Below are 22,937 nucleotides of genomic sequence, written 5' to 3' on the forward strand. Positions count from 1 at the left end.
TTATTGTTTATATGTTTTTCTGCAGATATATTAATATCTGATTGAGTACTGCATCAGACCTCATTGGGGGAATTAAGTTATATATGAAATATGTACTATGTAAATAGTCTAGAATCCTAAGAATTCTGAGTTCTGGGTCATAGCTGTCTGGCTCAGAATGATTTTTGGTAAGTGGCTGTGGACAAAAGTTTCATAATTTCCTCTGTGAGTACCTCTATAACCTGACATAAGGTTTTTTTAAAGCTTGATGTCAAGTATGCTGTTTGGGTTAGAATGAAGCTTTGTATAAAGGAATGGGAAGAAATAAGGGTAGAAAGGTGAATTGGGGCCAGTTTGAAAGGGACCATAAAGATTTAAGGGGTTTGTATTTCATTCTGCAGGCAACATTAAGCTATAGTTTTTTGAGTGGGTGGTAACCATATTTGTGTTTTAAGTGCTGAGTGAGAGCGTTTAATAATAGGTATGCAGTGGATGTCTCTTTTAAGTATAGTTTTGCCTTGAGAGCCTGGAGACCAGGCAGTTTCATCTGGTTGGGTGGCTCAGCCTTTGTCTCACAGCTTTTGTACGTACTTGGTCACTGTCTGTAATGTGTAAGCACCTCTAATCAACCATCTTCACCTCTTCTTACTGCTTGGTGCTATATTCCCCAATTCTGAACTCCCAGGTCTTCATAGTACCTTATGTAACCGTTTCTATTCCATGCTGCTTGTGGGAAATTGTCCCTAGTCAGAGAATTGGGTTGGGAACTCTCTTGTGTACTTTCCTTCTCTTAAAGATTACAGTCCTGTACTGCCTGTTGTCCATGCCTGGAAACAGTTGTTGGCTGGGTTTTGTGCAGTTTTATAGTTGTTTATGGTGGAAAGGAAAGTCTGGTACCAGTTATTCTGTCAAGAAAGCAGAGTCTCTTATTCCTTTGAAACATGTGCCATCTATCTGTTTTCTCATTGATAATGATCTTCAGGTCATTTGTACTCATTTATAGAAGACTTTGGCTCTGGCTTATAGGCTTTATGTCCTTTTAAATTCTCCCATCATACTAGGTCACTTCAGTGCTTGTAAAAGTACTATCAAATATTGTAGTCTTTGTCGGGGTGACTCCTCCCCAGTCTCCCAGTTGGATCATCATATGGTGGCTCTTGTTGTCACCAGACAGTGGTCTACCTCTGAAATCTTAAAAATCAAGTATCCCACTTGCTGACCAGTGTCTGCTTCTCTCAGTCAGTCACACTGCACCTGCTTCTTGACTTCTCAGCCTCCTGAATCCTCTGCTTTCTTCCTATCCGTTGTCCCTCTTCTGTTGTCTCTTACTTTCCTATGCAGTTTAGAGTCAGTCTAGCTTAGATTCCATGGTCCATTGCTTCAACCACTCTGTTGTCAGTATACTTAACTCCTTTCCCTTCTCTTCCGCTCACCTGACAAAATCCAAATCTTGGATCACTGATGCTGCTTGCTTTTTTAATGTTTATATCCTCGTTACTGAATGCTGCTAGAGAAAATCCCACACCTGTAAATTTAACTCTTCAGCCTCAGTACTGCCCAGCAGTTCCCCAGGATACCCTTCTCTTTACTTCTCCCCAGCTGCTGTTTCAGAACTTCCCCAATCTTCTAGAACTTCTGATCATTCCAACTTTGACCTTTACTCTCAGAATCTCCTGTTTCACTTAAAAGCCATCATATGGCTTTAGATTTTTGCTACCGAATCTACAGGTGTAGCTGCATTCTCATCCGTCTATTCTTCCTCACCGGTATTGGGCGGGAGTTATCTCTTCTTTTTATAACTATTTCTTCTGTTTAGGCTCTGAATCTCAACTACTAGCTTCTCTAGGACGTTATTCACTCATTTATCTCTTCTCTCCTACCTTTCTCTCTCATCTCTTTCTCTCCTTTCAACATTTAGATGTGATCAGGTTTTACTAAACACCTTCCCTCCTTGTTCATCTCCAGCTCTTTTTACTTTAAAGAGAGAATTATCCACATTTACCAATCCCACTTCCTAACTCCCATCTCACTCTTCATCAGTCCATTACAGTTCTTTATCATTCTACTGAAATTGGTTTTGCCCAGTTTATCAGTGCCTCTTTTCTTGCTAAAACAAATGGACACTTTTCAGTCTGTATCTTTCTTTATTTTACAAATATTTGATCATGTTATCTGCTTCATCCCTGTTGAAATGTTTTCTTCTTTTTACCTTGACAGCCTTTATGACTTGACTGTTGGTTTTTTCCCCACTTCTAGTTACTAGATTGCTTTATAGATTTCTGTTGCTCTGCTTATTTCTTAAATGTATTATGCTGCCTTGTTTTTTCACTCTGCAGCTTCTCCCTGGGTCATGTCATTTATTCCCATGACTTCAGTGATCTTTAATGCCGATAATTCTCAAACCTTTGTCCTTAGCCCATATTCTCTGGAGAGATTAATCTACACAATATTTGGCTGCTTATGGAACATTTCTGGTTGACATATCTTAAGATACCTGAAATTTAGCATGTCCTAAGATAACTGATTTCTTACCTCTCCGTTGTGCTGACATTTAAGCAACTACTTAATCCTCTTAATTCTTCCTCCTAGACAGTTGCAAAACAATCAGCTTTTTATCTCTAGGCGTCTTCCCCAGTACAGGCCATCCCTTGACTCTCCTGGATTACTTCAGTAGCTTTCTAGTTAGCCTGAATGTTTCCAGTTTAGGCCATTCTTCATGTTGCAGCCAGAGTGGTCTTCTGATTATACAATCTAATGATGCTACTGTCTTTCATAAAACTCTTAAAAATTCTTTTGGTGAAGAAGATTGGCCCTGAGTAACATCTGTTGCCAGTCTTCCTCTTTTTCTTTCCCTCCCCAAAGCCCCAGTACATAGTTATATATCCTAGTTGTAGGTCATTCTAGTTCTATATAGGATGCTGCCACAGCATGGCTTGATGAGCATTGTGTAAGTCTGCACCCAGATCCGAACTGGCAAACCCTGGGCCGCTGAAACAGAGCATGCAAACTTAACCATTTGGTTACAGGGCTGGCCCCTGAAACTCTTAAAAATTCTTAAAATCTTAAAACTCTTCATTGTCTCCTCGGAATTACTCAGAACTCTTGATGGTGGATGACAGAAACTCACCTTACACTAGGTTGGGCAAAGAGGGGAATCGTCGGAAGGTTATGTAACTGCAGAAAGAACTGGGTTGTGGCTGGGCCTCAGAGGCACGTAGAACCATGATTTGGAATGCTGTCAATACTTTCTTCACCTCCCTTTTTCTCCTTCTCTCTGTGGACTGGCTGCATTCTCTTCTCACTGCATAGTGATTTGTGGACTGAAGAGCCAGCACCAAAGTTTGTACTTTATGCAGTTACTCACAGTTAATAAAGGTCATGTGATAATTGGAACTTGAACTGTGCTTTGGGAGGGCTGGTGTTTCACAAAATCATGGCAACTGAAAACTTGTGCTAGCAGAACTGTGCAATGTGAGGACTGCCTGTGAGATACCTTAACATCTGGCTTCTGTTTGTTTGTTTTTAGATTCATCTCAAGGCCACTTCTTCCTTGGAACTATGCTCAGATCTTAGCCCATGTAGTTCTCTAAAGTTTGAATCCCCCTACCTCCTCCCCAGTTCCTCATTCCTCTATCGTCTTCTGTTGGTTTTCTCCTACACGCTCTTTGAGTTTTCCCATAGATGTTGCTTTCTGTGAAAAAAACGTTTCTGTCCTTTGAAATTTGGGTTCTGTATTCTGCTTGAGGTATTCCCATGTCATGTGTACTTTCTCTGTTGTAATATAGAACACATGATCACACTGTATTGCCCTCATTTACTTACTTGTTACACCTACCAGACAGTGTTTTCCATGCAAATAGAGACCATGGCAGTGCTGTTCCTTATTGTATCCCCCTAGCCTTGTACTGTGTGGCACAAAATAGGCACTCAGTAAATTTTTTTTTTGGTTTAATAAAAAATGATCAGAATTTTGGTAAGGTATGAATACTACAATATCATTAGAAGATATTCTGGAAGAATGTAGTGTAGGGTAGTTAACATAGCAACTTAGGTTCCAAATTATGAAATATTGAGAATTTATACTTCCTTATACTTTCAGTGAAATACACATTTGATAGCATACATTCTGTGATTCCTTTACTTAAATACATTATAGAAAATCATGACTGGAGAAATTGCTTCAGTCTGATATAGTAGTTGCGTAATAAATATTTTTTAAATCAATGAAGGGACAACTTAGTGTTACACTTTTTGTGGTTCTAATGATCATTTTTATTTATTTCTAAGGTATCTCCATGTTTTAATGATTTTCTGGTCATTTGTTGCTGGAGCTGTAACATTCTACTGCTCATTAGGACCTGATTCTCTCTTACCAAATATATTCTTCACAATAAAATACAAACCCAAGGTAAAATTTATGTGTTCTTATTTTTAAGAGTCAGTATGTATGATCCTATGTGGTTTGATCTTATTATTGAAAGCACGTTGAAGCAGTCAGGTTTAAAAAATCCATCTGCTATTATTTAGTGTTGGAAGACAGAATGTTTTCAAAGAAATTTACACATGTATATTTTTAAGGTATATAGTTCTCCTAGGAGGGGCTATAAAAAGAAAATACAAAATTCTCAGAAAGATGGGATCCACAATTTTAGTGTTTCCTCTAACTTTGTATTAACTATGAGGACAATAAATTAAAACAGAGGTTCCCAAAGTTGACTGTACAGTAGAATCACCTGGGAAATCCTTAAAAATAGAGATTTTGATTGAATAGTTCTGGATTAGGGCTTTGTAATCAGTACTCGTTGAAAGCTTTCCAAGTGATTCTGAGGCACAGACACAATTAGGGAAATCTGGGTTAAATTATCTAACCCTTTTAATTAACTAAGTGTTTATTTGTTCCATAGAAACAGAGAAATAACTAGGTAGTTTGCTTAACAAAGAAAATTTGTATTTCTGAAATTTGATAAAGGTGGTGGTATATTGAATCTGTCTCTGATAGGCAAAGTCTGTAGTGTGTAGATCAGGATTTAGTGGGATATCTTGAAGTCTTACTTGATAATTCTTCGAGTTGATATAGTCCATCGTTTGTTGGTTTGTTGGTATTTCTACTTAGAGGGAAAACAGCTGAAAGTGGTGCCTCCTATTTGGTCAGGAAGCTTACTGTTTATCACATATCTCCTCCCTCACTGAATTCAAGGTTTTGGAGAAATAGAAAATAGGTGTTTTTCTGATCCTTTTGCAGTAGAGTATCATTTTCAAATATAGATTGAAATTTTTTTTATAAGTGAGCATAACAATTGACTTTAATTTTAATTTTGGAAATTTGACTTAGGTATTGTCAGGCATTTCATCAGGTATTTTTTCTCTGTTGATTGGCAGTTTAGTAAGTGGTATTTATTACTAAGAATGGTTTCAGTGTTAAAGCAGACAATAATACAAAAAAAGTCCTCTGAATTAATACATTGATTAACAAGCTTTTGAAAAGTTGGTTCTCTTTAGTAAAGATATTTAAAGACAAATCCCTCCCCCTCCCCATTTCCTTTTTTTTTTTTTTTTTTTTTTTTTTTTAGCAATTAGGACTTCAAGAATTATTTCCTCAAGGTCGTAGCTGTGCTGTTTGTGGTAAAGTGAAATGTAAACGACATAGGTAAGTTAAACATTTTTTATTTGTTCATCCTTCTAATTACATTTTGGATTTCAAGCAATTTAATTGTATGATATTCTTCAGGCCTGCCTTGCTACTTGAAAACTACCAGCCATGGATAGACCTTAAAATTTCCTCGAAGGTTGATGCATCTCTCTCAGAGGTAACTGATTTAATTAATATTGCCTAATATATCCAAGCAGAAAATATTAAATACCTATGTAAAATTTAATCATGGAGCATCTTAATATATGCCACCTAATCAGTTCTTGACTAGGTAGTTGATTATTATGAAATATGCAACTTAAATGGTAGGTTAGAAATGTTTTGGATCCCATGTCTGATTTAAATGGACATTTTAGCCAAAGAAAGCACTGTTTTACCCAGTTATTGCTGAACTCTTATAAAAATTGTCATTTTATGATAAGGCTGTAGAAATAATCATTTTGTAATTCTAGAAGGAGACTGAGCGTCAAAGAGCAAATGTATATCTTACCGCAGTTTTGACACTGACTGAAAGGTAGAGCAGAGAATGGGATACTTTTCACTGTTTCTGAAGGTTGTAGGAACGGAAAACATGTTCTCTTATCTTTCCTCTAGTCACATTTTTATGTACTTTTCTGGTACATATCATATGTTTTAGTTTTTTTTTTTAGAGACTTGTCTTCTCCACTGATCTGAGAAAGCAGTCAAGTCCTTGAAGGCAGAGAATTGGGTCTCATTTGTTCCCAGCAGGAAGTGTAGGGCCAGATATGTTGTTGGTAGTTGATAGATCTCTACTGAATTAAGTTGAATACTAATTAGTTGAAGAATAGCATTAAGCATCTGAATCCTGCCTGATTGTCCTTTTTCCTAGTTGGTATCCTTCTTTGGTTAAAAATATGCTGCATAAATGCCAAACTCTTGGCATTTTTCTTTTTCATTTGTTGTGTAAGGCCTTTTTCATCCTCAAGATTCCCTGATTTAAGACTGTACTGTCCAATATGGTAGCCACTAGCCACATGTGGCTATTAATAAACACTTGAAATATGTTAGTCCAAATTGAGATGTGCGTTAAATGTAGAATATATCCTGGATTTTGAGCACTTAGTAAGGAAAAAGAAATGTAAAATATCCTATTATATGTTTTATATTGATTACATGTTGAAATGGTAATATTTTGGATACATTGGATAAATAAATATATCATAAAAATTAATTTCACCTGTTTCTTTTTATTTTCTAAAAAATGTAGCTACTAGAAAATTTAAAATTACACATGTGGCTCACATTATATTTCTCACATTATATTGGAGAGTGCTGACTTGAGATTTGTTGAAGACAAGACCTTTAGCATGAGTATATTGTTTGTCTTGAACACTTCATTCATTTCTTTAAAAAAAACAAAAGAACTTAGTGTAAAGCTCTTGCTCTAGTGCCTGACACATGTTGGTGTTCAATAAATATTAGCTCCAACATTTAAAAACATTTTTTGAAATCGTGCTATAGGCAGGAACTGGACTGGGCCCTAGGAATAAAAAGAGAAATAGACTTGGTTCCTTTCTTCTTGGAACTTCAATCTAGGAGAGGAGGTAGACATATAAACAGGTAATTACAGTATAATGTAATGCAGGCAATAATGGAAGAAACGTACAAGGTGCATTATTCGTGCAGAGGAAGAAGTGCTTAACTGTTGAGAGGGACATTTGGGAAGTACGACTAGAAGTTTGCCAGACTGATAGTGTGAGAAAAGGTATCTCAGGGTTTGGGAAGAGCTTTTGAAAGGAAAGAGAGGCTTTGAAACAAGGCGCAGTCTTCACTAAGCTGAAGGGTAGAATCTGAGGGAGGATGTGGGCAATGAACAGACAATATTCTAGTAGCTAATATTTATCGGTCACTTACTTTATATTAGGCACTATGCTAATCATTATACTTGCATTATTTCATGTAATCACACAACCTGTGAAGTAGGCGCTATTATTGATGATTTTGCTAAAGCTGGGGTTTAGAGAGTTTTGATAATTTTCTCAAGTTTCTAGCTGGTTGGTAGCAGAACGCAGTCTAAAACCCAGGTCTGGCTTAGTTAGTTCTTAACCAGTTTTTATATGGCTTTGTAGATATCAGATCATCAAAAGACTTAAATGGCCATGCTGAAGAAGTTTAATCAATCATTGAAGTCAGTGATTTTCAAACTGGGTCCATAATTAGAGTTTTCAGATGTGACGCACAGGACACAGTGGGAGGGGAAAAGGAAGTAAATGGTCTCAGCTGCTGGCGTGCAGCTTTCTCCTGCCCCTTCAAAATCAGCGCAGCTCCACTTTTCTTACTTTGATATATTGTGGTTTGATACATTGAAGGTTTCATGCAAGGGATTGATTTGGTCAAACAGATGTTTTAGATCACTTTGGCAGCTCTGTGGAGGATAGAGAGAGCTAGCTTGGACGGAGGGCTAGTTTAGAGGCCATTGCTACCATACAGGAGTGAAAAGATGAGGACCTGAACACTGGGGCTGTGGAAAAGAGGTACTTAGGGTATGAAATCAGTAGGATTTGGTGATTGGATGTGGGGAATAAAGTAAGACCAAGTGTTTAATGGTAAATTTTCTAATCTCCTCTGTGTCCTATCCCTGTTTATAAGTATCTTATTTCTCTAGCTCATATCACTAATGCTTAGTTTTTGTAGTAAAAAATCCAAATCTTGTTGCCTTACTATTTAGAGAATCCACATCGTTTGTTGCTACTGCAAGAAAAGGTATATAGGTAGTCAGATTAGATACATTGTTTCATTGCCTTCCTACCGCTTTTTAAAGTTACTGCCCACTGCTGCAATTCCTTTAAAAAATTAAAACATAAAAAATTAGAGTCTGCTGTACCCAGACTCTAAAAATGGAAGGTTTAACAGAGTTTCTTTTGTTTTGTTACTTTTTCACATATAACTTTATACTGATTTTAAAAATACAGCTAAAATTTTCACAAAGTGAATCTCCATATAACTAGCACCCAGATCAAGAAGCAAAACTTAACTTCCTAGAAGTCCCCCGCATGCTCCCTTCTGGTCCCTACCCTCCTTTCAAAGGTAATCACTGACACCTAGTTTTAACCCCGTGTTTTTTTCATCTTATTCTGGGAATACTGACGTACAGAGAGAGAGGTGCTAATGCGAAGGACTATCCTATTATTTTCCTTCATCCCATGGAACTTTTTGACTCAGTGAAGCTTCAGAGTCAGGAACAATTTAAGTTTTTGTTTTGTTTTGTTTTTGGCTTATGGGAATATTTAGAAATGTGTGTGTGTCTTTCTAATAGTAATTTTTCTTTTTTATGGAGTTTGTTGCTTTTCACAGTGATTTCTCATATATTCTCTTTGATCATCACAACCACCATTTAAGGTTGACATATACATTTTTGTCATGTGAAGCTATGATATTAGATGTCAATGTTTGGGATAATAAAATTGGTTCTTGGTAATATTGTACATTACTTAGTAGTACAGTTTGTTTTCCCAGAATTAATTAATTTGATTTTTCTTTAAAAAAATAATTTTTATGCAGGTTCTTGAATTAGTGTTGGAAAACTTTGTTTATCCATGGTACAGGTATGTTCTTTCTATAAGACCTTTTTTCTGTAGGATAGTCAATACCATTAAGTTAAATGTGCTAATGATGTCTTTTCACTGTAGGCCAGGATTTCTCAGCTTTGGCATTATTGACATTTTATTTTAGGACAAGTAAGTCTTTGTTGTGGGGGGGCTGTATTGTGCATTATAGGATATTTAGCAGCACCCCTGGTCTTTTCTCACTAGATACTAGTAGCACCCTCTCCTCCCCCTAGTTGTGAACCAAAGCTCTGTGTCCTCAGAGTTTGCCACATGTTACCTGGGAGGCATAACTGGCCCCAGTTGAGAACCATTGATGTAGGTAATCAATTAAAAGTTTGGTGATAGCAAAGAGGAAAAAAACCTAGGCTGCTTTTTGAAAGAAAAGTAGCTTACAGAATTTCTCATTGCTCCTAAATGTAGTGATTTAATGTTTTGTATGCACTTTTTACGTTTGAAAGAATTGTACATTTAGAGGAAAAATTTATATTCAGATGTTTCATTAATTGAAAGGTAATTTCAATAGAATTTTTCTGGAATATTAATATGTTTTTTTCCAAAGTAACTTTGTTTTTGCTATCTGCTATGGATATGTTAAGTGCCCTATGCCTTGAAGGATACAGAAAGTACTCTAGATCTGAAAAAAAGATTTAATTTAGGAATCAGAAATCCAAGTTATATCACTTAATAAATACACGTGTTCTTACATAGCATTGTGTATTTAGTTATAATTTTGAACACTTGTACCTATCTGACTTATAGATGTAATATTTACTGACATTTACCCTAATTTTATATTGATTCAGTATATTTTGAGTTTCCTAATTAAAAAAATACTAATATTTAAGTTGATCTATATTGTATTAAAACGCATATAATATCCAGTTTATAGTATGTCATATTTTCCTGAAAAGCTATATAAGTTAATTTTTTATGTTGGATTCTGTCCTAAATATGGGGCATTTGCCATTTAAGCAAAGCTGATGGTGAGGCCTTTTGTAAAATGAATCCTGTTGTAAAGACTCTCCCACCCCCACCTCACATTATGACCCTTCAGACATAAAATTTGGCTGTGTTTCTAAATGTTAAAGTATGTATTTTCTCCTGAGTATAGCTGTTGCTGCTGTAATCTCTCCTTCCCTGGGTTAATAGTGGGAAGCATGGTGGATACAATTATCTTCCTTATTCTGCCAAGGGACTTAACAGCCCCATCTTCAAGTTCAGGATCTCACCATATACATAGATTTCTTCCTAGCTTTGATTAGGGAAGTGTCCTAATTCTTCTAGGGACTTCAAGACTTCAGGAAAATGAAAAGTAGCTCCTTAGAAGAAGGTTGTCAAAATTTCTGTTTAAAAATGTTTGAGTTTAAGTTTATTTTCTTTTTCAAGCAGAATGCACATTTCTTTTTTACTTTTGGAATTAATTTATATTATTAATCTGTAAATATTTTAAACTGATTGAAAATTTTGTATTAATTTAATTCTGTTGCTTCTCCAAAATTATTCTTTCTGCTGTTTCTTAGAAATTTCTTTGACAATGTTTAGAAAATGATCTTAGTATTGTAAAAATATGACTACGTACATGTGGATGTCCGCAGGGAAATATATACTACAGTTTAGGTAATAGTGATTATATCTTGGTACTAGAATTATGAGAGATGTTTATTTTCTTCTTTATACATTTCTGTGTATTATTCTGTAATGTAATGCATTATTTGTTAAAAGTGAAAAGAAAAATAATATAAATAAATGGAAAAAAGAGGACTTTCTAGACTTCACTTGCTTTCTAGAAGGTGAAGCTGTGTATTTCTCTGAACTTCTAAATGTTTGCTTTTCTCTTCACTTGAAGGGATGTAACAGATGATGAGTCCTTTGTTGATGAACTGAGAATTACATTACGGTTTTTTGCATCTGTCTTAATTCGAAGGATTCACAAGGTATGTATTTATAAGAGAAACTTGGAAATTTGAGGCTTTATCATTACTAAAGAGATTGTTTAAAATTTTATTTTTACCTTGTTCTATACTATATGTGTTTTTTCCTTCACTTTCCATTTTTTAGATTAAAATATGAATGGATCACTTTTGATTCATTGATCAGTTTTTCTTTCTTTAATGCTTGGATATCTTAGTTTGTGACAATTAGAAATAAAAAGACAACTATAGAAAAAAATGTCTTATTCTAGATAGATGAATTTACTGAGTAAATGGTAATGATTATGATCTACTTTTTAAAAATAACTTGTAAGCCATCTTTTGTATATGTTTGGGTCTTTGCCTATCTGTATTTATAGTGTGTTAGTTGTAGACACGCATACTTGTCTATGCCTTCTCAATTCAATAGAATCGAATATATTGACAATAAATTGGTATATAATCTCTCTGCCATTAGTAAATAAAATAAAAATAAATCTTATTAAATGTTTCTATGCCTATTTGAGAAATGAACAATACAATCAACCACTGTAGAAAAGATATGCAAAAAACGTGAATAAGCAGTTCACAAAAGAAAAATATAAAATGGCCAATGAATACTTGAAAATTATGTTCTTTCACATCAAATATATACAGTTTTTTGATATAAAAAAAGAATAGCATCTCAGGTATTCTTTTGCCTATCAGATTGGGAAAGATGCAAAAAAGAATGATAATATCTGTTAACAGTCATTGTGAGGCAAACGAAGTACAAATCCAAATTGGTATAACTTTATGCTGGAAAGCAGTTTGGTAATCTTTATTGAAAGACTTAAAAATGTCTATACTCCGAAATTTAATTCCACTTTTTTGTGATATAGTTTAAAGAAATAATCAGAAATGTATGTTCAAAAATTCATTGCAGTGTACTTTATAATAAGGAAAACTGAAAAGAAAAGCTGATGTCCATTGATAGGATTGTTGGTTGGTTAAATATAATACATGTCCACTATAGAATCCTATGCAGCCAGGAAAAATCATTTTGTAGAATAGTACTTATTTACATGGGAAATTATTGATCTTACATAGTCAAGTGGAAGAGGCTGGAAAATAATATATGTGGTATTTTTCCACTTTGAAAACAAAGCTCACATATTAAAGTTTGTTAATATGTATATTAAGGACATGTATATATTTTTATCACTGTTAACTCTTATTATGGTGGGGCTTGATGCTGATTTTTGGTTCTTTCCATGCATTGCTTTCTGTTGACCATGTGTTTTTTTGCATTGAGCACTTATCATTTTTGCAAATAGAAAAAAGTTGACAAACATTAATCATATTATTTAAAAAAAGGTTCTGAGGCAGTCATCTCGTAGTAGACTTTTAAGTGGGTATAAAAGATTTAGTAAGAGAGCCAGCCCAGTGGTGCAGTGGTTAAGTGCACATGTTCTGCTTCAGCGGTCCGGGTTCAGGTCCTGGGTGTGGACATGGCACCACTCGGAAAGCCATGCTGTGGCAGGTGTCCCACGTATAAAGTAGAGGAAGATGGGCATGGATGTTAGCTCAGGGCCAGTCTCCCTCTGCAAAAAGTGGAGGATTGGCAGCAGATGTTAGCTCAGGGCTAATCTTCCTTAAAAAAAAAAAGATTTAGTAAGAAATATCAATTGATGATAAACTATTTAAATTCCAACTTAAAGTAAGTAAATTAAAATAATTGATCAAATAGCTGACGCATTCTAGTGAATTCAACTATGGATACTAGTTAATTGGACAGCTCTGCTATCTGTGTTAGGCTTTGAAATAGCCTAGTGGATTTGAAAATTATAGTACCCCATACTTGGAGTGTGCTGTGTATTTTTTTGTTGTTGTGAGCTTTATTGAGATATACTTTACATACCATACAATTCACCCATTTACAGTATACAATTCAGTGGTTTTTAGCATGTTCTCAGAGTTGTGCAACCATCACCACAATCAATTTTAGAACATTTTTATCACCCAAAAAGAGACCTTGTACTCTTTAGCCGTAAACCCCTGTTCCCCCGGCCCCTTCGCCCTAGCCAGCCACCAGTCTAGTTTCTGTCTCCATAGATTTGTCTATTCTGGACATTTCATATAAATAGAATCATATAATATGTAGCATTTTCTGATTGGTTACTTAGCATAATGTTTTCAAGTTTCATCCATGTTGTCATGTTGCAGCATGTATCAGTACATTCTTTTTTTACATCTGAATAATATTCCATTGTATGGACATACCATGTTTTGTTTATCCATCCATCAGTTGATACACATCCGTTTCCACCTTATGGCTATTATGAGTAATGCTGCCATAGCATTTGTATACAGGTTTTTTGGGGAGGGATATATTTTTGGATTTCTCTTGGGTATATACCTAGGAGAGTAATTGCTCAGTCAAATGGTAACTCTGTTTAACCTTTTGAGGAACTTTCAGACTGTTTTCCAAAGTGACTGCACCATTTTGCATTCCCACCAGCAGTCTATGAGGGTTTTGATTACTCCTTGCCAGAACTAGTTATTATCTCACTTTTTGATTCTAACCATGCTGCTACGTGTGAAGTGGTATCTCATCGTGGCTTTTATTTGCATTTCCTTGATGACTAAAGATGTTGAGTATCTTTTCGTGTGCTTATTGGCCGTTTGTATATCTTCTTTTTGGAGAAATGTCTATTTAAATCCTTTGGCCATTTTTTTTTCTGCCTTTTTTTTCCTCCCTAAATCCCCTCAGCACGTAGTTGTATATTTTTAGTTGTGGGCTCTTCCAGTTGTGGCATGTGGGACGCTGCCTCAATGTGGCCTGATGAGCGGTGCTATGTCTGTGCCCAGGATCTGAACCGGCGAAACCCTGAGCTGCCGCAGCGAAGCTCGCGAACTTAATCACTCGGCCACAGGACCAGCCCCTTTTGTCCATGTTTTAACTGAGTTGTCTTTTTATTATTTAGTTACAAGAGTTCAGTGTATATTCTGCATAGAAGTCCATTATCAGATATATAATTTGCAAATATTTTTTTCCATTTTCTGGATTGTTATGCTGTCTATTCTTTCCTTACATTTTATCTACATCATTATCCTAGAAGGTAAATGGGTCATTATCATACCCATTTTATAGAAAGTTAAGTAACTTTGGCAAAGTGTCATAGGTAGTTAATGGGCAAAGGATTCGGCCTGGGTCATCTTATTTCTAGTACAATGTTCTATCCTTGTTACCATTGCCTGGATAATGTAAATTGGCATTTTGAGGATAGTGAAAACAAAGAGTCATTTAAGGTCTACAATGTTTTTTTAAGTCAAGGTTTAGTGACAAACTCATTATTTTAACATTTTGATTCTGACCTGAAGTCTGTAAAACGGAACTTAGAAATGAAAATTTTCATGAGTAGTCTAAGATTGAATAAAATGTCTGAAAACTAAAACGTGTTGTTTACTTGATAAATATGAGAATAATTTATAATTATCGGGTACCAAGAGGCCAGGGATAAATGAAGAGTAATGTTATTTTGTAACAAGGCATACTACTAGCAAAAATATCCCCTCTTATTGAACATGTTTGATCTTATACAGCCAAAAGTTATCTATAAACTGCTCTGGGTTTTACTAGTAAATCATTAAAAATTGGGGTCTTAGGATCCATCACACTTACTATATTTATCAGCCTGTGATCTTTTTCTCTGCCTTAGTAGGGAATTTAAAAAGAATAGGAAAGTTAACACAGAACTTGACACTATTATGATGCAGTTTTCTCATGCCTTTGATAAGGGAAATCATGTTGAGTTTTGTGGTGGAAGATAATCCTGTTGAAGTCCAGTGAACATGCTTTTTGGTGATTTATTTATTTGCAATTTATTTTCAATTATTTTATTTTTTCTCTCTTTTGTGAGTGTACAAATAAGCTCTCAACCCTCTCTCATTAACTTACCATAGTCACTACAGTTTCCAGCCTTTTAAGTTGAAAAATATCTGCGGGGAATGATGAACTTAATATTATTCCAAACTAGAGTGCTTCTCTATATCTTTAAACAGGATTTACCTTGTAAGCTGAATGAAAATGTTCATTTTCAAGTAACCTTAGTAAACAGAGATTTGCAGCCTCAAAGGGATAAGTTACTTGAGATTTTCTTTGAACACATTTAAAACAAAGAAATAAGTCAAGAGTAAAGATATTTGTGAGAAAAATTTGGTATGCATATTAGGGTATGCATATTAAGATATATTTTCATTACTGTGGTAGAAAAACTGTTAAAGTTACAATTAGTATGATCCAAGAATTTAAAGTGCTTTTAAATTATGTTTTTGAGAGATTCTAAATAACACCTTTGATTTTTAAAATCGTATGTTCCAGTACTTCAAATATAGTGTTCTTGCCATTGTAACTTATATGTTAAAAATTTTATTTTGATGTTGAATTTTTCTAGGTGGATATTCCATCTATTATAACCAAGAAACTATTAAAAGCAGCAATGAAGCATATAGAAGTGATAGTTAAAGCGAGTCAGAAAGGTAATACAGTTTTCTGCTACAAAATTTGAGTGACTCTGGTTTTGTATACCAACTTTCACCTTAAATATCTAAGTAGTACTGGTACGTTAGCTGATATATTCACAAATGCTGTGAGAGTATTCTTTTCAGTAGTTTATTAACCATATAAGTGATTGTGAAACTCAAGAATCTATGAAATTAAAATACAATTACTTAGTTAAATATAGGTGATGGAATATTGATGACTCTCATCTTTTTTTGAATGATAGTCTCTTGCCTTCATCGCTTCCTCTGAGGTATCTCTCACATCTCTTACCCCTTTTTCCTTAATGATTTCAATTGCTGTGACCTATTGTTGCCCATCTATACTGCTACCATGTTAGTTTCACGATACCACAATTCTCATGTTACCTCCCTACAAAAAAAATGTAGTGACTCTGCTCTAGAGTCTAAACTGTATATTTAAACACTTTCCTATCTAGTCAAATATTTTGATCTACTGTTGTCTTTGACTCTGTATTTTCCTTTAGCCAGGATGAACTATTTGTAGTTTCTCATGTTTGTCTTGGCCTTTATAATGTCGTGATTTGCACATATGTTCAGCAAATGTTTTCTGACTGAATGAATGAAATTTTCATTGGGACTTCTCTTGCTCTTAGATCAAGCTGGAATGTTCCCTTTTAACAAAATTACTTCTGTGCTATATACTTGGTTCTTTTCGAAACTGAGATTTTCCTGTGTTTGCATTTGGTATTCTTCTTTGTCATTGCTTTTCCAGTTATGTTCTTTAGCATATTGCTCTATGTAGATGAGCATGTTGAAGAGATTTCATGGTCATCTGTTCTGGTAATTGCTAGATATTGTCTTCCCCTTCTTTAAAATTCCAAGTTAAGTGCCAGCATAACAAAATCTCTGAGTAGTCCTGCAGCAAACAGTTTTAACTTTGCTTAAACCAGTACATCTTAAACTCATGTGAGCACGGAACCAATTTTCCCTCCCTTGTAATATCAATTAATATAATCAGAGTACATTTGGGGAAATTATGTGCTAGGTAGTGTTGAAGTTAAATTGAATCAGATTATTAGTTTGTCTTTTGGTATGATTAATTCCTCAAGTATGAGAAGCATTTCAAATTATATATTTAAAAAATTTTCTCTGTTCATCTTATAATATTATGACAAGTAAAATAGTTTTACCTTCAACGTAGTTAAAAAGTGAAAGAGTTTGAATATGTGTAATTTAATTGTTAAATAAAAAAATTGAAATTATTATTCTGTCACTGGCAAGAGCACACTAGAAGATAATAACTTTGTTTTAGCCATTTTGTTAACGCTGCTTTACTGTCAGAAAAAAATACTGGAAAAGAGTTTTTTTATTAGTAAATTTTGGTTTTTAGAGCAGTTTTAAGTTTACAGAAAAATTGAGCAGAGAGTATAGAGAGTTCACATATATCCCCCCCTTCCCCTGTTATTAACATCTTGAATTATTTGGAAACTTTGTTACAATTGATATACCAATATTGATACATTATTATTATTAACTAAAGTCCATAATTTTCATTAGGGTTTTACTCTTTGTATTGTGCATTCTATCGATTTTAACAAATGCATAATGCCATATATCCGCCATTACAATATCATACTGAACAGTGTCACTGCCCTAAAAATCTCTTGTGTTTCACTTGTTGATCTCTCCTTCCTTCCTTCGTGAACCCCTGGCAACCAGTGATCTTTTTACTGTCTCTACAGTTTTGCCTTTTCCAAAATGTCATATAGTTGGAATTGTACTGTGGCCTTTTCAGACTGGCTTCTTTCATTTAGAAATATACATTGAGGGCTCTTTCATGTCTTTTCATGGCTTGATAGCTCATTTCTTTTTATTGCTCAGTTATATATCATTGTATGGACATACCACAGTTTATTTATCCATTCACCTATAGAAGGACATCTTGTTCATTTTCCAGTTTTGGCAATCATGAGTAAAGCTGCTGTAAACATTTGTGTGCCGGTTTTTGTGTGTGAAAAGTATTTTTTAATATAGTCTTTATTTTTTCCTAAAAACAAACACTTTAAACTCCGACTGTGAGTAAATGGAGTCATCTTTTATTTTTAGATGCATTGATTGGTTTAATAAAATCCCCAAATTATTTTGTCTCTATGAGAGGTGTATAGACAGACCAGTTTGACTGAAACTTATTTTGAGTCTTTGCAGGAAAGGAGTTGCTAATTTGCTAGTATTCATATAAAAATGGTCCTCAATTATAAATTATCATAAAATGCTAGGTTGGATTTGTTAATAACATTGTAATTAATGAAATCTATAGAATTAAAAGGCCAGAGAATTAGGAGGACTCTTATTTTATCCCAAAGTCCTGGTGTTCAGAATATTATTACAGTGAATTAGATAGACTTACTTAAAAAGTTTTCAGATTTTTGATTTTTCATTTCTGTAACCCATGAATTTGTTTTCTTAATTTTTGGTCCCACAGTTATGCATAACTCAGGAAGTAATTAAAGGTTCATGTCTTCATCTGTATTCATCCTTACCCTCTCAGTGTTCTCTCCTTAATCTGCCTCTTGATAAAAGAATTGTGTAGATGTTTTCTGGCTGTGTAATTACTTCCATAGCCCTTAGAAATGTTGACTGTATATATTAGAAGCACTGGTTTGATTGAAATTCAATAATAATTGTGCAGAAGGACCTTACTCCAGTCTTTCATCCTGAAGATGTCTTTTTGTCTTGGATTCTGGGGACCTTTCCTTTTGTGGTTTGAAGACTGCTGACTGCTTAGACAGTAGGTATGCTGGTGATTAGTGGGGATTAATCCATGCCCTGTTTTCCAGCATCTGTATTTTGGTTATATTCCCAATTAAGGTTTTTCCCCCCATGTTCTTTTTATCTTTTGCCTGATTCCTTTATTTTCTCATTACCAACGACTACAGAAATCTCTCACATCTGACAGATGTTAAGTAGATTCCAGTCTAGTGATTTAATTTATATATTATGTTTGAATGCTCAATCACAACAAATATTATAATTACTTGTTCATTTTTAATGATGACTTTTCAGTGTTAATAACTATTTAATAATTGTTTACTGAAGTGGAAACTGAGGCGCAAAGGGATTATGTCATTTGTTCAAGATCAAATTAATAAAGAAGTAGAGCTGAGATTTAGCATAGCTTAGGCTTCTTATTTTAATTCCCTGCTCATGATCTAAATTTTTAAAAGAATTCTGCCCCAAATTCTTGGGGAAAAAAATACTTGGCAAATGACGCATGATTATAAAATAAAATGCATTTCTTATAAAAACTATGTCCTTCTTTGCCAATCCTGCGTTTGTACCTTAGGGGCAGATAGCCTTCATTTAGCTTCTTAGTACTCACACCAGTAGAATCCGTATATTGGCTTTTTTTGGTAAATGTGCTTGCATTCTCTTTCGATGAAAATAGAAATAAATAGTCAAAAATAAATGTCATTGAATTAGGGTTAAGATTCCCTTCACAGACTTCATGATTTTAAAACTTGGCACAGAATGCAGATAGGGGAAAACATGACTTGTTTTTCTCCTAGTCTTTGGAGGTCTATAAAAAGGAGTGGCAATACTATTACTTTTAAGTTGTAAAATATTAGTTTAGTGCTTGGAATTTTAGGAAAACTTTATGTAATATAACTATTATCGTCAGTTAATATTTATTTAAGTGGACTTCCACCTTATACAGTTCTGTCCCTCTTGTGTCCTATGCTCTGGGCAGAAGATACAGAACTTAACCAAGGAAGCCAGTTTCTATGTTATAATTGCTTTAAAAGGTTACCCAAATGATTTTGATGTGAAAGTAGAGACAATAAAGAATTTTAAGGAGGGCTTTTTTTTGTATTTGCAGAGGATGAACAAGATGTAACATTTGATAACAAAAGCTTTGTGTGTACTTAGGTGTTTTGTCTGTTTTTTCCCACTCTTTTTTTTTTTTAAACATTTGATTTTGTTTGATATAATTTGTAAAGTAGTGACAGGAGTTTAAATTTTTGTTTACCAAGGGGGAAAAGATCTTTTTATCAGTTTATTGCAAAATTTTAAAACTTCCAGCAAAGAGGAAAATTGCTCTCTTTATATCCTGCTTTGAAAAATTTCCCAGTAGAGTAGATACTGGAAAGAAAGGAAGGCTGAGAAAGGAATGACTGCTACTAACAAATGATTTTCTATTAGTGTAAATGCCTGAAGTTATTTAATGTTGCTTAACTTCTTTAAATATTTAATTTTATCTCTATTTGTAGTAGAAAATACAGAGTTTTTACAGCAAGCTGCTTTAGAAGAATATGGTCCAGAGCTTCATGTGGCTTTGAGGAGTCGAAGAGATGAATTACACTATTTAAGGAAACTTACTGAACTACTTTTTCCTTATATTTTGCCTCCTAAAGCAACAGACTGCAGGTAAAAATAGACTGGAAAATGTCATAGCAGTATTTGCATACTGTGCCATATGTATGTTGCTATTCTTGATCGTAATAGGAGTACACAAAACTTGAGGTTAGCCTGTGATGTGAATAATTTTTCACTTAAGAAATATAATTTGTCAGGTGTTAAAATGCCATTTTTGGTACTAAGTTTTCATGATGTGTTGTGTTGCTTAGAATTTTTTCTTGGAAATTGATCTTGGGAAATCAAAGATAAATATGAATAAAATTAATTTTCGTGTTTGGGATCATTATACTTTGTTACTTCCCTGATGTTCCTTTTTAAAGACATGCACATTGTGACTCATTGGCAGAAACACTTTGAATAAACCATAGAGACAAGTTTGAGTTTTAAATGTCTACCTGGGAAGAATAATTAGAGTCCTCTAGTCCATCCTCACTCGTGCTGGCAGCAGCGTGTTTGGATAGTTCCCTAAGTTACCTCATTACTCTCACCCTCATAATCCTTGGAGGAGAAACCATGGCTTATCTTTAGTGATGGACTTTAAATATTGCTTTATTTTATTTAAAATTTTTAATATTTTAATTAAAATATTTTTATTTTAAACAAATTCATAATATTAATGTAGATATAATTACAAAGTAATTTATTATACTATTAAACATGTTAGCTTTAAACATTAATTTAAAAATACATCAAACATTTTAAATATTCTAAAGTGGGAAGTGTTTTCTAATGTTTACCGAAGTCCCTCCTGCTAAGGAAATGCTTTTTTTTCTCTTCAATAGTATTCTCTTTTAGCCAAAGGACTCCAGGTGTGGTCTGTGAACCAGTAGTATGAGCATTGCTCGGGAGCTTGTTACAAATGTGGAATGTTGGGGCACATCCCAGACCTACTATATATTAGTTTGCATTTTAACAAGATCCCCAGGTAAGAGCTGATGTAAATTACTAAATATATACAATGTTATTTCTCTTTCCAGATCCCTGACCTTACTTTTAAGAGAGATCCTCTCTGGTTCCGTGTTCCTTCCTTCTTTGGATTTCCTAGCTGATCCAGTAAGACTTAAAAAATTTTTTTTCTTTAATTGTGGTAAAATGCATGCAACGTAAAATTTACCATTTTAAATTTTATATGTGCAGTTCAGTACTATTAGATACATTCATATTGTTGAACAACTCTCACCACTACCCAGTCTCCAGAACTTTCATCTCACAAAACTGAAACTCTGGGCCGGCCCCATGGCGGAGTGGTTAAGTCTGCACGCTCTGCTTCAGTGGCCCAGGGTTTTGCTGGTTTGGATGCTGGGTGCGGACATGGCACCATTCTTTAGGCCATGCTGAGGTGGCGTCCCACATGCCACAACTAGAAGGACTCACAGCTAAAAAAATATACAACTATATACTAGGGGGATTTGGGGAGAAAAAGCAGAGGGAAAAAAGATTGGTAATGGTTGTTAGCTCAGGTGCCGATCTTTAAAAAAACAAAACAAAACAACTGAAGCTCTATACCCATTAAATAATAATTCTCCATTCCTCCTTCCTCCCTCACTCCTGGCAGCTACCACTCAACTTCCTGTCTCTATGAATTTTGACTATTCTAGGTACATCATATAAGTGGAATCATGGAATATATGTCTTTTTTGTGACTGGCTTATTTTGCTTAGCATAATGTCCTCAAGGTTTATCCATGTTTATCCAAGGTTTATCCAAGGTTTATCAGAATTCCCTTCCTTTTCAAGGCTGAATAATACTCCATTGTAGGTATATACTACATTTTTCTTATTCTTTCATCCATCAATAGACACTTGAGTTGCTTTTACTTTTAATCCATAAGATTTTGAAGAAAAGAATAATTTATAAACATTTTAAATGCCAAAGTCAGAATAACTTTTCTTTGCCTATTTTCACAAAAGGTGAGACCCTGCATTGTAGATTTTTAAAAATCCCTCTGTATTACGTAAGTGCAGATGCTTTGCCACCACTCCATTTATTTCTTCATTTTTCTAGAAATTTTCATAATATGATAAAAGCTTTGAGAATTCTGGGCAGAATACAGTAATTGAATTATTTTGACCTATATTTATTATTTTCCATTAGGATACTGTGAATCATTTGCTTATCATCTTCATAGATGACAGTCCAGTGAGTATTGAACATGTTAGAAAGCACTTCAGATTGCATTGAATTTTGATTCATATCTGTCAAATCAAATGAGAGTTTTATTGAATTAATTAATTCTCTTTCTTCAAAGCCTGAAAAAGCAACCGAACCACCTTCCCCTTTGGTTCCATTCTTGCAGAAATTTGCAGAACCTAGAAATAAAAAGCCATCTGTAAGTATTTTAAGCAATAACTTGTATTACTTTTGATATAAACAATTTTATCACGTATTTATATAGTCTTAACTTACTCTTTCTCCCATATTATATTAAGGTGCTGAAGTTAGAATTGAAGCAAATCAGGGAGCAACAAGATCTCTTATTTCGCTTTATGAACTTTCTGAAACAAGAAGGAGCGGTGCACGTGTTGCAAATTTGTCTGACTGTGGGTGAGGCTTATCTGTCTACTTTATCAAAATCATTTTTAAACTTTTTAATCTATTTGACTATTGAGATCAGATTCGATGTTGTAGTTATATCTATCATTGGACTTTCGTTTAGTAGATATTCTAAGAGCACCTATTGCTTGTCTCTACTGTCCACTCCTTTCCAGATTGGGACATAATTGATAGCTGATTTCAGCCAAGTCCTATTAATAGGATAAAACTACTGAAAATTCAGTTTAATGAAAGCATATTAAAGACCTAATCATTAGCCCATATTAATAACACTATGTCACAGTTTTTAAGGATTATTTTGATAATCAAATACAAAAATGTTTTATTTTGATTGTAAGCTCTATAACATCTTGC

General features: G+C 34.3%; 1 protein-coding gene across 3 annotated transcripts in view; it reads left to right on the forward strand.

Annotated features, from left to right (window-relative positions):
* Nucleotides 1-22,937, forward strand: part of SNX14 (sorting nexin 14) — a 71,855-nt gene that overhangs the window by 16,907 nt on the left and 32,011 nt on the right. For 2 of the 3 annotated variants that reach the window (XM_046674528.1, XM_046674530.1), the window contains exons 2-12: nt 4,267-4,387; nt 5,550-5,626; nt 5,708-5,786; nt 9,152-9,195; nt 11,045-11,132; nt 15,545-15,629; nt 19,883-20,039; nt 21,008-21,083; nt 22,125-22,169; nt 22,279-22,359; nt 22,460-22,574. In XM_046674528.1, the coding sequence (XP_046530484.1) occupies nt 4,267-4,387; nt 5,550-5,626; nt 5,708-5,786; nt 9,152-9,195; nt 11,045-11,132; nt 15,545-15,629; nt 19,883-20,039; nt 21,008-21,083; nt 22,125-22,169; nt 22,279-22,359; nt 22,460-22,574 (968 nt within the window). The remainder of the gene's footprint in view (nt 1-4,266; nt 4,388-5,549; nt 5,627-5,707; nt 5,787-9,151; nt 9,196-11,044; nt 11,133-15,544; nt 15,630-19,882; nt 20,040-21,007; nt 21,084-22,124; nt 22,170-22,278; nt 22,360-22,459; nt 22,575-22,937) is intronic. The other variant, XM_046674529.1, reaches the window with a different exon arrangement.

This window comes from Equus quagga, chromosome 11 (assembly GCF_021613505.1).
Source record: "Equus quagga isolate Etosha38 chromosome 11, UCLA_HA_Equagga_1.0, whole genome shotgun sequence".
NCBI classification, from domain to species: Eukaryota; Metazoa; Chordata; class Mammalia; order Perissodactyla; family Equidae; genus Equus; species Equus quagga.